The 16460-nt window shown below is 41.1% G+C and overlaps 2 protein-coding genes across 2 annotated transcripts; both read right to left on the reverse strand.

The window, feature by feature from the left end:
* Window positions 1-622: 622 nt before the first annotated feature.
* Window positions 623-6172, reverse strand: LOC129146150 (uncharacterized; the record flags this gene model as incomplete). The annotated part of the gene is made up of 4 exons (XM_054697637.1): window positions 6129-6172; window positions 5331-6018; window positions 729-795; window positions 623-684 (listed from the first exon to the last, which is right to left on the reverse strand). Coding segments are annotated over exons 1-4 (861 nt in total), but the record flags the coding sequence as incomplete, so codon positions are not given.
* Window positions 6173-8875: 2703 nt separating this feature from the next.
* Window positions 8876-15625, reverse strand: LOC119250663 (L-lactate dehydrogenase C chain-like; the record flags this gene model as incomplete). Its single annotated transcript, XM_037518324.2, has 4 exons — window positions 8876-9434; window positions 11236-11359; window positions 12059-12176; window positions 15452-15625. Coding segments are annotated over 4 exons (581 nt in total), but the record flags the coding sequence as incomplete, so codon positions are not given.
* Window positions 15626-16460: the final 835 nt, after the last annotated feature.

Below are 16460 nucleotides of genomic sequence, written 5' to 3' on the forward strand. Positions count from 1 at the left end.
ACTAGGAATGTTAACTGAACAAAAAATTCAGATGTCTATAACCCTCCACCCCAAATCCTGCTAAATTAAAATCTCCATGGATGAGGCAGACAATTCTATCATCTTAGCAGAGATTTTCCCAATAAGACAGTGACAGTTTTAAACTTTTTATCACTTCAAGTCCTTTTTCATATAGAACAGGGTATAGGTATTAGGGGGGGTTTCAAGAGTTCTTAGCCAGAAGAAATGAAGGGGAAAATAAAGAAGCTATCACCATGCAAATGAATTTTCTTGTTAATTTAAAGAATTCCTGTTACTTGAATGATACACTAGAGTATCCCAGTAAAATATAAACTGCATTATACTACTTAGGACTGTGTTAAGAAAGTCTGATATCATTTTAACCATCATGGTAAGATTATAGTAACAAGTTCTCATTATTTCAAATTTGTATTTCTGGTAGATGATATTCTTATAAAATGTTTAAAAATTATAACACTACTAATAGGGCTTAAGAAGAACAGAAGTCCTTTCCCCCCACCCAGGAGAAATATTTTACTTTATGATTAAATAGCTGAATGATCAATAAGGTCTAAATGTATTTCAGAGAGCATGTACAGCTGGTTGGTGTTTTTAGACTTACCGCTTGAGTCTCCGTGCTCTCCATGGACCAACCCATGGCAGCTTTCAGGGTGGCTACCAAGCCTCTGCCCAATAAAGAAACGGAAAAGGGCAGTGTCCAGATGTACAGCTACTCCCAATGACACAGATTTTGGGAAATGCACTCAGCTTCCAGACTATGTAGGTTAAGATACCCTTGAGAAGAAAACTTCACGTCAGAAAAAGTTCACATCTAAAATACATTTTTTCAGATTTATTTAAATTAAAACTGGTAAATCTGATGTGGTTTGTGTGTGTGGAGAACATGGATCTCTATCTAACTCCAGCTATGCCACAATTCCAACATATCCACCGGATAGAAATAAATTCTTTTTAAAAATGGGAGGGGTGGGTGCGTAGGGCAAAAGGGTCAAATGTATGGTGAATGATGGAAACTACACTTTTGGTGGTCATAATGTATGTATAAATGTGAAATTATAATGCTATACACCTGAAACCTGTATGTTACAAACAATTGTTACTTCAATAAAATTTTTCTAATTAAAAAACTTTTGTTCTTTTGTTCTTACATAGACTGTTGTGCAGAAACAGTAAGTTCAATCTATAAATTTTGACAATCATGAATAACTTTTTTTTTTTTTTTAAAGATTTATTTATTTATTTTTACAAGCACTGGGTACAGTCAGAAGCGCGGGAGGGTGAGAGAATTCACCAGAGCCAGAGCAGGGAGCAGAGCAGGCAGAAGGACCGAAGTACACTGCTGAGGGGAGCAGCGGGCGGCAGGAGAGGTCTGCGCACCATGTGGGACCCTCCTCCGCTGGCCGGGGAGCAGCCGGGGATCGAACCGGCGCTGCAGAGGCTGCGGGCAGCTTCGCAACCCAGCGCTCAACCGCTGCGCCACCGGGGAGGCCCAATCATGAATAACTTCTTTATCTTTTAATTTTTTTTTCTCAGAAAATAACCACTTAAAAAGCTTAGCTAATAAGCAACAGAAGAAAAAAAAAGTGTAGACAGAATGTCATTGTTAAGTAAAATATAAACAGATCTAGTCCCAATAAGCAAGTGAAATTTTTTGGCATGTTTAGGGTACATGAACTGTTTTTAAACATCAGCTTTATCAGAGTTTTTTTTTCTTACTGAATTAAAAAAAATGGTAACTTAGCCAAAAGGTCAGTGTAGCTATAGTAACAGCAAACAAAATTTTCAACAAGAACATTGATAGAAATAGATACTAGATAATAATACATGCAAGACTCCAAAAATGGGCCTCTCCGGTGGCGCAGTGGATTGAGCACAGCCCCGTGAAGCTGTTCGCAGCCTCTGCAGTGCCAGTTCAATTCCCAGCCAGCCAAGGAGATACCAACATGGCGAGGTGGACCTCTTCTGTTATGCCCGCTGCTCCCCTCAGCAGTGTTTTCAGTCCATCTACCTGTTCTGCTCCCCGCTCTGTCTCCGGTGAGTCCTCTCACACCCTCCTGCATCTCTGGCCTGGACCCCAGTTCTTGTATAAATCTTTTTCAAAAAGTAACTCAAAAATTGGGAACTGCAAAGGGGGATTTGATTCATAATTATAGCAGACAATTTTAACATCATAAAGTGATGGTAATTATTAAAAATGAGGAATTTGGCAAAACCAATACAATTGTGACATGATCTTTATGCCCAATAAAGTCCACTTTTCTCCAAATATATGTGGGACATTTACAAATTCTGTTTAATTAGGGTACAAAGTAAGCCTGACGCAGATTTCAAAAAACAACCCACATTTCTCATCTCATTTTAAGTTAGAATCAACCACAGCAAAACAATTTTTTAATGTTTCAAAGCTAAAAAATACACTTATAACTGAGTTAAAGTGGAAATAAAACAGAATTGCAAAATATTTAGAACTGAATGACAAAAGTACCACAATCAAAAAAAAGGTACTTGTAAATATGTATCATTAAAATGTATTTTTTATTTTTTAAAAAGATGTATTTATGCATACAAGGACTGGGGTACAGGCTAACGGGGGTGGGAATGAGAGGAGTCACCAGAGACAGAGTGGGGAACAGAACAGGCGGATCTACTGAAATACACTGCTTGGGGGAGCAGCAGGCGAGACAAGAGGTCTGCTGCGCCATGTGGGTCAGCTTCCTGGCCGGCCATCAAACTGCAGTGGCAGCAGATAGCTTCATAATGCTGCAACTTAACCCCTTGTGCCACCAGGGAGGCCCATAAAAATGTATTTTTTAAATATATAAAAATGTGGGCATCCCTGGTGGCGAAGGGGTTAAGCACAGTCCTATGATGCTATCTGCAGCCACTGCAACATGAGTTCAATCTCAGCCAGCCAGGGAGCTACCCACATGGCACAGCAGACCTCTCCTGTCTTGCCCACTGCTCCCCCCAGCAGTGTATTACAGTCAGTCTGCCTGTTCTGTTCCTCGCTCTGTCTCTGGTGAATCCTCTCACCCTCCCGCCACACCTCTGGCCTATACCCTAGCTCTTGTATGCATAAATAAATAAATCTTTAATAAAAAAGGACGGTGAGCAGAATATTCAATCTCTGTATCTACTATTCAGTCCTTTTCCCTAGATGCATTGGCCCTCAGCAATTCTTTTATTCAACTACTAGATCTCCAGTACACTAAGCACTGCTCCAGACTCAGTATACAAAACTCAGTGACAAACATTCCTGCCCCATGGATATCACATCATAGTAATAAAAGTTTTGTATTTTGGTATATAATTCAGTAATTTTCCAAAGCATTGCTGTTTCTCTACTAGAATGGTATCATAAATTCCTGCAGATAAGTTAAAAAAACAATTCTTACTGAGAATTCCTTCTTTGTCACCAAGGAGCTTTGAAGGTATTACCAACTCCTTAAGTCAAAGAAGTAGCAGAGTCTAGGATCAGATGAAGAAGAGATTAAAGTTAGCCTTGGACTTTGTAAAGGGATTGTACACAGTCTTCTAGGATACACAAATGGTATAGTTTGCAACACCATAGAATTCAAGTTCTAGGAGGTTGTGGCTATAATCTCTTTTTTTTTTTTTTTTTTTTTTTTAGGGTTATTGCTTAATCCCTCCCCAGAAAGGCCCTTCAATGCAAAATGACAAATCTTTTACTTAAAATGCTCTGTATATACTTATCTATTCATACAACCTGAAATAGTGCCTTTTTTTCCCATCTATAAAATATAATAATTACTTTTTTTTATATAGATGATTTTTTTTCTTTCTTTTATAGAGGCATGTTTTTATTTATTTATTTGTTTGTTTGTTTATGTTTACAAGCACTGGGTACAGTCAGAAGCGCGGGAGGGTGAGAGAATTCACCAGAGCCAGAGCAGGGAGCAGAGCAGGCAGAAGGACCGAAGTACACTGCTGAGGGGAGCAGCGGGCGGCAGGAGAGGTCTGCGCGCCATGTGGGACCCTCCTCTGGTGGCCGGGGAGCGGCCGGGGATCGAACCGGCGCTGCAGAGGCCGCGGGCAGCTTCGCAATCCAGCGCTCAACCACTGCGCCACTGGGGAGGCCCCCAAAATATAATAATTACTTTTTAAGGTTGTACTACATAATGTACTTTAAAGGCATATTGTTATCGTTATTACCAATGCTGGAAGAAATGCACTGGCTTAGTGTATGTGTACGCTTCACTAGCAGTGAGGACACAGCTGACAAAGGCACCATAGTTAGTAGGACATAATGAGCTGTGCGGTATTCATGATTGCCAGGAGCAGCCATCCACAACAGGAGAAACTTCTAGTGCTTTAAGGACACTTAACATCGCCTCAACATAAACCATGCCAACTGTAAATATTATAGATAGTAGTTAATAGAAATTTTACAGATATTCTTTTAAAAGCAAAAATTCAAAGAGAATTTACTAAAAGATCATGGGTTCAGATTAGGGTAATATTCTTACAAAGAGATCAGAATCTTTGTAGCCCTGTAGCCATTATACTGGAAGCTCACTTGATCAATTACACCAACCCTAAGAACAACATTAAAACTAACCTAACATGAATAAAGAAGGGAAACAAACTAGGAAATTGAAAAGAGAGGTTTAAAAGAAAAAGGTTATTGCATTTGGTACTAGCAGGACACCTATCACACTCTTTTCTTCTACCACAATTTACGAAAGGGTTGCTCTGAGCTAAGCCAGCAGCCCTACCCCCACTCCCAGTGTAGGGTAAAGAAAATGTCAGGCTTTTCTGCCCTTCCACCATCAGGATAGATGATGGATCCTTGTGGTCCTGAATGCATGCCTGATGGCGGGCACCTGGAGTAGGGTGTGGGCATAGGTAGATGGGATTCAGCTGAGCTAAGACTGTGCTTTTTTAAGGGCGGCGTCACAGGGGGACGCCAGCAGCCCCAGCCAGCAGCAGCAGAACCTGAAGGAGAAGCCGAAGCAGAAGCAGAGAACGCCAGAGAGCCCAGATAGAGTGAAGACTTGCTGGGGGCTGGGAGGCTGGCCAGCACCCCTGCCTGCCATATGCCTGGTGAACCCCAAATAAAAAACCTGCAAAACTACTGAGGACTCTGACTCCTCCTTTACCCGGTCTGCATAGGATCGGAAAACCTGCCCTGTGCCCAGTTCTGCCCTTACACCCAGCCACCCCACTCCACCCGATCCCACCCCACCCCTCCGCCTTCTGGCATTCCCTGAAACTTGCACAAACTTACGCATTATCCTTGCCTCCAACCAAGAAAAAACTGGTTAACCCTATGTCGGGGCACAACTTACTTTTAATAAGATGCTGACTGCCCAAGCCGGCCCGACCGATCCAGTTCCTATCATGGAGATCTCAGGATGATGAACGGCCTTCTCTGCAGTGAGGTTCGTGACTAGGTGACGCTTCACGGTCGCCATCTTGGAGACCCAGCAAAGTGAAGGAAAACCCGCACAGCCGCTTCCCACTGTGGAATCGCTCGGTAGCGAGGAGCACATTGGGAAGTCCAGTGGCTGCAGACACACCAGGGAATGCCAAAGATGACTGGCAAAGAAGCTGGTTAAGTTCTTGCCAGCAGCGCAGCACCCAAGAGGCGAAACAAAGGGATGAGGAAGAGGGATACTGGTAAGGTGGGTAACGAGGGATGAAGGAAGGCAAAGGGGCTGCTCGGCCAAAAAAAAATTGATCACAGCTGACCCGCTCTCCGTCCCACACCCCGCTTGGCCATCCTGCCTCTTACCACCGTCCTTCCTCTCCTCCCCAACGATTAGCTCCAGGATCAAGCTCAGGTGCCCTGGGCCCAGGGTGGAGAGCCGCCGGGCGTGAGGCGCTTCCCACCGCACTCTCGGAGGGGTAAGGCCAGCCCAGGCGGTGGGATGAAGCCTGGAGGGGACACAGTCATCCTCGAGCAAAAGAAATTCACTCCCTTGGCACCTATTCTCTTGCCATGCTGCATGACTCCTGCAGTCCTGCTCATGTCCACTCAAGAGGCAAATGAAGAAAATGGAGTGAAACGGCAGGAAGCTGATAGAAACTGGGGTGGGGGTGGGGGGGTTCCGTTGACTGACGCACCCCGGCCTCCACAACCGCACCTGTGCAAGGCCACGCCCAGCTGTGGAGGCCCGTGGAGGCCCATCACATTTGGCGCTGGCTCAAGGCCAGGAGGCGGGCTCTGAGGCCTGCACCTGTGGCCAGTCACTCGCCCACGAGGGAGGGTGGAGCTTTCTGTGCTTGGCCAGGTCAGATGAATCCTTGGTCTGCAAGCATACCAGGTGCAGCAGGTGGACCACTGTTCTCAAAGTACTGCTTGCCCAGAACCTATCCATCCCAGTGCCAAAGTAAATTTATGTGTAACCAAACCTTGTCCGAATGTATCCAGTAAGGGCTTTTGGGCTTATGGCTGGGAAATTTTCGCCAGGGCTACAGGAGAAAGGGACCTCAAGCTACTTTTTACCACCCACAAATGGAAGCTGTCATAGAAAAAATAAACATTTTAAAGCTCTCTATGCGAAGAGAAATTTAAAATAATGTATGAAACCCTAGAAAATTTTATCAGTGCTAATTGATAACCCTTTCCACAAGCGGAAGGAAAACTCATTAAGTCATTAAATGTAAAATCCAAAATTCTCCCCTTATCCCATAATAAACTGTGGTTTTCTATTTCTCTTCCTTTCAGTTACATCTGTTCCCCCCCTCTTAAGGGGAGGTGCCATGTTCCCCATCTGGCTTACATTCAGCCACCCAGGCCACAAGTACCAGGCCACAAGTCCCAAGCTGCCTGTAGCAGCAGGAATGGCATAGAGCAGGTTCTCTAGGATCCGAGCAGACAGGTGATGGAGGAGTCCTGGAGCCCTCGGTGGCTTTTGCAGGCTTTTATTGGGATTTGCCAGGTACACAGCAGGCAGGGTTGCGGGGGGCGTGGGGGGGGGGGGCTGGCAGGAGGCTGGCAGGCCTCCTAGCCCCTGGCCAATCTTTATGCTTTCTGGGCTATCTCACATGTTCTCTCTTGGCCTCTGTTTCTCTGCTGGTTCCTTTCTCTCACTTGTTCTTCTGATGTTCTGTTTCGGACAACGCCTTATAAGTCTCGTCTCAGTCCAGGTGAATCTCACCTATGTATGCCCACAACCTACTCCAGGTACCCGCCATCAGGCATGTATTCAGGATCGCAGGGATCCATCATCAATCCTAATGGCAGTAGGGCAGAAAAGCCTGAAAATCATTTACCCTACAGTGCCTAAACCAGACTTTCTACCAATTGCTGCATAAAGACAGATGAAGCATATGAGAGGTCAAGCAGCCATACTTGGTATATAATTGAATATGTGTGAGGCCAGAGCTCTCTTGTTCTTGAGACTGGATTTGCACCCTGGTTCTGAGGGAAGAAGACAAGAAAGGAGACATGGAGGAGACAAAAGCAGAGACACTTGAGACACGTGGAGTCTGACAGTAGCAGCCATTATCTTGATGTGGTATCTCCTTCTGGCCCAACTTTCTGTGATCTGCTTCAGAACCTCGTTCCTGTGGTTCTCCACCAGCAGTCACTTTACACTTGTGGCAAGCCTTCAGGAATCAGCAGTCCCAGATAAAGCCAACCCTATTTGGCTGGGTTATGTGATTTGGGGTGTTTTATTGGGAAACTAATATCCTTTCTTCTCTATGCACATATCTGACAAATTATTTTATGTTTAGCAGTGTTTTTTTTTTAAATTCTTTCTCCCTCAAGAGCCTTTTTAGGCATCTTCCCCCCAATCATTCGGCTCCCTCTTCCCCTGCCCCTCACTGTTAAGTATTAAGGAATAAGATTGTGTCTGGTAGGTTTGAGGTTTGGAGAGCCAAAACTTTGTAATATCTAAGTTTTTGTCACCTACCAAAAATGAATTTTCACTCCTTGGAGACAATGTTGCATTGCTAAGAATACAGGATGTAAAGCAGTTTTAAGTCCTATAACGTTCCCGTAAAAACTGTATTTTACAGTCTTTCAATCTCTGTAAGGGTTCCCTAAAATGAAGTTTTAACTTGGTGTACAAAAAGGAGCTATAAAAAAAGGCAAAATCCACAGAAAATGCAACCTTTCTCCTCATTCTAACTTAAATTTACTCATAAACCATATTTTGCACATTCAAGGGAAGAATTGAAAAACAAGGAAAAAGAACAAAATAATGGGAAACTAATCATCTTAAATAGAAGATGACTAGAAAGCAAGCTATTAAGACAGTAAGAATAGCAGAGGTGAACCCTGACTGACTGAATAGTACAACACGTCCACCAGTCCTGTAAAGTCTCAAGGCCTGCATATCTGCCTCTTATTTTTCCTACTGAGGCTATCTTGATGTAAATTTGTAAGTTACCTTGGTCCTGATTTCTTACTTGTTTCATTGCATATTTTCTGTAGCTGCCTCAAATTTTATGGAGTCAAGGAAATACTGCCTATGTGTTATATGTGTGTGTGAGATATTTACATGAACCCTGGACACCATAAAGGAGGTGCCAGTTAACTGTGACAAAGCACTCATCATTAATCAATTGATTGAGGAACCTTAAATACTCACTGGGAAACACTGAGGGCAGAAATCACATGGTACTGATCACATAACCATGCCACAGCAAGCATAGTAGTTTGCAGAACAAATGACCTAGAGGATGGTCGAAGCATCTCTGTTATTTCAACAGATACCAAACCAACTGTATTTGAATTTACATGAACTGGTATAATTCTTGCAGAGTTGAAGATTATTTTTGCACCATAAAGTTGTATTTCTATTTTCTTCCTGATATACTTGATGTTTAAAATAAGTACTTAGTCAAGATTATACCTACGCACATAAAATTAATGAAGCAATATAAACTGAATGTTGGTGCCCTAATGGAAAAAACACAAGATGAAAATTCAATATCCTAAAAAGTACTTATTTTGTGAAAATAACCATAAGCTCTATATTATAATGAATTATTAGACATATTCTGCCAAGCCTGAAGGCAACTCTTACATATATGATACACTCAAAAGTATACCTTACATAAGTACAGGCTGGGTTCATTGCAATAGAGCTAGTAGAGGACTCATAAAGAAGGGAAATCTCTTGCCATTTCACTTTTCTAGCTTTCAGAGACTGGAGTTATGTCATAGGTTCCAGTGTTTGTCTTTTATTTTTGACAGATTATATGCAATACTTTCAATGTGTAAAATACACAGTCTGCTATCTCATTTTAAAACAGTGGGACATTAAAAAGCTTTAAATTATCAGGTCTTTTTGGACATTCCAAATAGTGGTTGCACTCTTCTTAAAAAGATTCTCCTCCTCAGAATTCAGCTTAATTTTCACAATATCTGAGACACCATTTCGCCCCAAGATACAAGGGACACTGAGAAATATTTCTTCCTTTATTCCATATAAATCCTGAAAGGCAAAATTAGATTATTGTTCAGTACCCTGACATGACAAAGCAGCTGTGCAAGAACTTCACAATTATTTTACTTGTTGAATTGTCTTCATATCAAAACTAGAAATTTTTCATTGGACTATAACAATAAATGTATTAAATAAACAAAAACAAAAACAAAACAAAAAAAAAAGAACTTCACAATTAGAATATACCAGAAAGGGGGCCTCCCTGGTGGCGCAAGGGGTTAAGCCACAGCGCTATGAAGTTATCCACAGCCACTGCAGCATGAGATCGATCCCTGGCCAGAGAGGTGACCCACAATGGCGCAGCAGACCTCTCCTGTCTCGCCCCCTACTCCCCTCAGCAGTGTTGTTTCAGTTGATCTGCCTGTTGTGTTCCCCACTCTATCTCTGATGGAATCCTCTCATCCTCCTCACTTCTGGCCTGTACTCTAGTTCTTAAATGCATAAATAAATATTTTTTTTAAAAAAAGAATATATCAGAGAAACGGTGCTGCTCAATAATAATTACTCAGAGAGCCGAAGAGTGATCATAGATAATGCCAAGAGCATCCTCATCCTGCTGTCCTATGAACATGTGGAACTTGTGCTCAATGACATGAAGAACATCAAAGGGCCTCAACAGGAACAAGGATAGCACTGTCTATCATTTACTGGGCCATCTTTCTGTCCAACAGAAAGGATATCGTGCAGTCCTTCATGATACTATTTTATCTAAGGAAGGTTGTGAAATCAAGCAGCCTATGTTTGGTGTAAACTTCACATCAACAGAACAGTGAAGTCTGAAGCAGGAAGTAATTGGAGAGGTTCTGTTTCCTACAGGTTGATCTCTAGAGCAGAGAGCACCATTGAGTTTGGGCAAAGAATGGTATAGGAAGCATCATCTCCCGTCTCCAGAGGTCAAGCCTATAATGGAGCCTATGGGTACACAACAGGGTCTGTGTCTATCTTCCACCAGCAGACAATGGAATATATTCCTTACCCTCTATTGTCCCCACCTGACTTCTATCCAGGACTTCCCATGATGGACAGCACCATAGAGTAGGTGCAGCCATGACCACTGCCCTATCCTGTGCATATGAAACCTTCGCAACCCCACTATGCTCCCTCCAACACTGTAGCTGGAGCCAAGGCCATACAAGCAGTTACCAGAACCTATAAAGGTCTGGGCACACAATGCAAACATACCTACAAGTGAGCCTTCACCCCCCTCCATATGGAAGGGGGAAGATAAGACAGCTCAGCAGTTCATCACACCTCCCTTGAGTCTAGGACTAGGGCTAGGGGAGGTGACTAGAAGGTAATGTTTTTTTCCAAGTCTGATTATAAAGTTGTCAGGAACTAACAATGAAAAAATAAAAGACTCTCTGAGTCTAGAACAGTGCTTCTCAGCTTCCCATGATAGCTCAACACACACAGGCATTACTCAGCCAAGCTTCCCGCTCATCATTTCTAGGGCTCTCCAAATTAACTCCTATTCATTATTCCAATTAGGTCACATTTTTCTGTCATAGTAAGCCTCTCCTAACCACCACCAATGGCCCCCATCCAAGTGCAGTTAACTTTTCTTAGCATTTTGTAGTTTTTCATCATAGCACTTGGCATAATGTTATCACATATTAACCTTTTTAATTGTTTTATTAAGATTACTTCTTTCATTAAAAACTATGACTTCAGGGCCTCTAGCTTATTTATTCACCATTGTATCTTCAACATGTATAATGCCTGGCATACGGTATGGACTTGATAAGTATTAAAGGAAAGAATGATACATGAAGATTCAACTTAAGTCTACCTTAATCATAGTGGAAACTGGATGCACTCTCCTAAGATTTTTCAATATTGATTCTGCCAGATCTGTCACAGATAATCCAATAGCCCAAGAGGTATACCCCTTCCGCTTGATGATTTCATAGGCACTACCATTATAGAAAAAACAAAATTCATGAGAACTCAGAAAAACATAGTATTTTTCAAATTATTTATGAATATGCGATCACAGTTTCTGTACTTATTATAAACATATAAACCTCACTATTCACTTTATTAATTCACCCTTCTTTTATCAAAAAGGCACATTACTAGAACAACTGTGCCACTCAAGATGAAACTAGCTTTAACTTTTTTGTATTGCTGCTTATATATCCAAATACAGAATATGATCACCTTGATAGCTACCGCATATATATCTGACTACTTAAAATTGTTACAAGGGTACCAACATAACTTTATATAATTGTAAGTCATGTGTACATTTTTCCTATGAATATATCATTAAATCAACAATTATAGAAACATGGGAAATGCTTATGATACATTTTCAAAGGAAAATAGCTAAGTCCTAGTTATGCAATTTCTTATCTCAGACTTGTAAAAAATATACATTTTTTATAAGAACTTCAGAATTACATTACTCCATAAAGAAATTGATAGTGATTAATTTTTGAGTGATAGACTTATAAGTGGTCTTATCTATTTTTGCTTTTCTGAATCTTCTTATTTTCTACAATAAATATGTATTATATTTTTGCACTGCCATCAAAGTGGACTCAGTATTTTTGTCTGTGAAATTTGTTCTTAAACTTTAAGGCATTAAGAAATTGAATGAATTCTATTACCTGTTAACAACTTGTTTATGAATATTTTTCCACTGGTCTTTGTCCGAATCTGTTCCTAATTGAGGGTTTAGAGTCTTCAGAGGAACACCAGCAACATTCACCCCACTCCATAAGGGCACTGAAAGAAGTAGATCTCAAGGTAAAAACTCTATACCTAAAACATAGTGTTGCAAAACCTGTATTATCACAATTTTAAAGGGTTGTATGTGGGCCTCCCGGGTGGCGCAGCGGGTTGAGCACAGCGCTGTGAAGCTGTCCACAGCCTCTGCAGCACGAGTTCAATTCCTGGCTGGCCAGGAAGATTCCCACATGGCACCGCAGACCTCTCCTGTCGCGCCTGCTGCTCCCCTTAGTAGTGCTTTCGGTCCATCTGCCTGTTCTGCTCCTCACTCTGTCTCTGGTGAATCCTCTCACCCTCCCGTGCTTCTGGTCTGTACCCCAGCTATTGTATAAATAAAAAAAAAAAAAAAACTTTAAAAAAAAAAAGGTTGTGTGTATATGTATATATACATATATGTATATACACATAGATACAAATATATATACATATATATGTATGAATGAACTCTTCTCAGTACTATTACAGGTAAGCATGCAAGGCACCCCAGAACCCCCAAACCTGCCTGCTCTAAATAGGTTCTGCCATCTGTTGCATCAAGTCAAAACATACTCTGTTGTGTAAGGCCTTTTTTTTAAAAAAAGATTTATGCATACAAGAGCTGGGGTACAGGCCAGAGATGTGGGGGGTGAGAGGATCACCAGAGACAGAGTGGGGAACAGAACAGGCAGACTGACTGAAATACACTGCTGAGGGGAGCAGCAGGTGAGACAGGAGCAGTCTGCTGCGCCAGGTGGGTTGCCCCCTGGCTGGCCAGGGATCGAACTCATGCTGCAGAGGCTGCGGACCGCTTCACAGTGCAGTGCTTATCCCCTTGTACCATCAGGGAGGCCCTATTGTGTAAGGCCTTTAATGGGAAGGAACTTTAATACAGTTAGTGTGCAATAAAGTTAAGGGAAAGAATAGAGTTTCTAAATCAAGCACCCGAAGTTCCCCATCCCCTCGTGGGTAAGTGCCCAGCCAAACAGGGTAGGCCAAAGCCAGGCCACTGAGGCCAGAAACCTGCCCCAAGTCTAAGGCACCACCTGTGGGGACTCGTAAGAAAGGGGCAGAAGGAGTCCAACATGTCTGGGACAGAAGGAGCAAAATCAAAATCAAGATAAAAACTGCCATTGTTAACCTCCCCACGGGCCTTTCACCCACGTTTGTGTCACCCAGTCCATGACCAAGAAGAAAGCGCAGCTTCTTCACATATCTCTCTGCTTCATGTACCTCCTCCAGGTCTCCTCCTGGCTCTTTATCTTTCTTTCTTCCTTCCTCCTGTCTCCTCTCCAGCTTCTCCTTCTCCCTGTTCAGCTCCACCCTCCCTTGGGTGAGGCAGAGAACTGAAATCTCCCCTTTCCCTGGGAACCACCCTGTTACAGAACCACATCAGTTACTGAGTTCAGTGGGTCTTTTTATAAAGTTAGGTTACTACTCTACACTACATATAAAAAGTTTCGACTGGACCAAAAAGGCAAATGTAAGAAATAAAATTATAAAGTGTTGAATATATGTAGTATAATTTATTTATAATGATGTGGTATAGGAGGCATTTTAAAACAACATACAAGTACAGAATCCACAAAGAGAATAATTCATAAGAAAGGGCTAAATATTATAAGCAACTAGAGGGAAGAGAGGAAGAAATTAATACCATACTGTCAACCTAGAGTCTTATAGCAATTAAACTGTCTTTCAGAAATAAGGAGAAACTAAAATATCCCATTTAAAAAAAAAAAATTAACAGTATGTACTTCAAGAAGAATAGAATAGAATCCAGGTGAAGGAGTTAGAAGCAGGCTATAAAGACAAGCAATAAAACTGGGAAACATTAACACAAGTCAAAACAGGTACTGACTAATTACATAATAATAATTAAAATTAGGGCCTCCCCTGGTGGCGCAGCTGGTGAGAGCTGGGCTGCGAGGCTGCCCACAGCCTCTGCAGCGCCGGTTTGTTCCTCGGCCGCTGGCGAGGGTCCCACAAAAAATAAATAATGATAATAATAATTAAATTTAGTGAGGGGGATATAAAAATAGGAGAAAACCAGATATGTAACTTATAATTACATATATGACAGAAAGAGTATGATCAAACTTAAAGCATTCTAAGATCAATGTACTTTTCCAAAGAGGGAAAAGGCACTTATAATTTTTAGGTTAAATATGAATATTAAAATTTATAGGTAATCATGTAAAAAGTGAGTATACAATCAAAATTAAAGTTTAATTAACTCAACAGAAAAACAGAAAAAAACAAGAGAAGTATAAGAAAATCTCACTAAGAGGAGTATTAAATATTGGGTTGTCGAATAGGGATCAGGAAAAAAAGAGTAATAAAAAAAATTAGCAGGCAACCATAAATCAGAGACATTCTGTGAGGGAGGGAGAGGAAAGGGATCAAAACAAGGTACAGAAGAGCACAGGGGACTAAAGTGATGGTTCACAGGTGAGTTGGTGGTGGGAATTTTACAGGGAATACACAATGATGTAAAAGATATAAATAAAAAAATTAATTAAGAAATAAATACTGGGTTGTCAAAAAAATCATGATGCATTTTTGCTTGAAAAATAGAAAAATATGTCATGACTTTTCTAACAATCCAAAATATTCATTAATACTAACCAAAATGTTCTGTTTTTTTTACAAATAAAATCATAAAATATTAAATGTGAAAAATTAAAACATATCTGGAAAAATTATTTGTAATGACTTTCAGAAGACCTGAGTTAAGATACAAGACCTGGGGCCTCCCTGGTGGCACAAGGGGTTGGGACACAACCTATGAAGCTGTCAGCAGCCACTGCAGCATGAGTTCAATCCCTGGCCAGCCAGGGAGCAACCCACATGGCGCAGCAGACCTCTCCTATCTCACCAGTTGCTTCCCTCAGCAGTGTATTTCAGTAGATCTCTGCCTGTTCTGCTTCCCACTATCTTGTGAATCCTCTCACACCCCCACACTTCTGGCTTGCACCCCAGTTCTTGTATGCATAAATAAATAAATGTTTAAAAAAATTAAAACTGTGGTTTTAAAACACAGTAAGGTCTTCAGATAAGGAAAACACTTGACTTTTTCAAACAGCTATGTGCTCTCTGCATATTTATGAGGTAACTAAATCAATGACTCAAAAGACTGAAAGTAAAGAAATAAAAAAATACACTAGAAAATAGAATAAAACAAAAATCAGGCAACTATATAATATCAGAAAATACTTTGAAGAACATAAACACCATTAGTGATAGGTTATATAATGATAATTATGACTACATAATGATAATAGGCTTGTACTTACCACTAGAATCACCATGTTCTCCAATAATCCAACCATGGCAGCTTGTGGGATGGACACCCAACTTCTCTCCAATTAGATAACGGAAACGGGCAGAGTCTAGATTACAACCAGTTCCTATTATACGACTTGGCGGAAATCCACTCAACTTCCAGACCACATATGTCAAAATATCCACTAGGAAGAACAATCTCTTATTAGAAAAAAAAATAGTAACTTCCTTTTTCAATTTGCTTTTCTGAATAGATTGTCTTAGAATTAAACTAAGGTATGTTATAGAGTTAAAAGTGAAGTAAATTAACAAATATGAAAAATCTTCACAGGTTTTATAAAGGTTAAATTATTCACTACTGGAATTTTTTTAAAAGATTGATTTATTTGTGCATACAAGAACTGGGGTGTAAGCCAGAAGTGTGAGGGTGAGAGGGGTAAGAAGATTCACCAGAGAGAGTGGGGAGCAGAACAGGCAGATCTACCAAAATACACTGCTGAGGGGAGCAGCAGGTGAGACAGGAGAGGTCAGCTGAGCCATGTAGGTTGTTCCCTGGCTGGGGATCAAACTTGTGCTGCAGTGGCTGGTGAGTTTGATAGTGCTGTCTTTAACCCCTGCGCCACCAGGGGGCCCACTACTGGAATTTTTAAGCAAGCAAAAAATCCTCCTCCTTTGAGATAAAGTATGTATCTAACTACATATCTAACAGGTAGTTAATTCTACCTCTTAAGAGAGTCTAGATTTCTACTCTTCATCACCACAGCCTCATCTAAATTATTAGCATCTCCTATCTAGAATAAGGTTACATCAATGCCCAGAACTGCATACAGGTGTATAAAAGCTCGGGGAACAAAACAAAACAAAACACAAAGACCCTGAATTTTAGCTCTGTCTGACACAGACATGCCTTCCAAGTAAGACATACCAATGGCTAACAGGTACAATGAAAAGATGTCAACATCATTAATCATCAGGAAAATGTTAATCAAAACCTATAGATTCTGTATAATCTATAGATTA

The sequence above is a fragment of the Talpa occidentalis genome, unplaced genomic scaffold (assembly GCF_014898055.3).
Source record: "Talpa occidentalis isolate TD23 unplaced genomic scaffold, MPIMG_talOcc4v2.1 talOcc4.1799, whole genome shotgun sequence".
In the NCBI taxonomy this organism is placed as follows: Eukaryota; Metazoa; Chordata; class Mammalia; order Eulipotyphla; family Talpidae; genus Talpa; species Talpa occidentalis.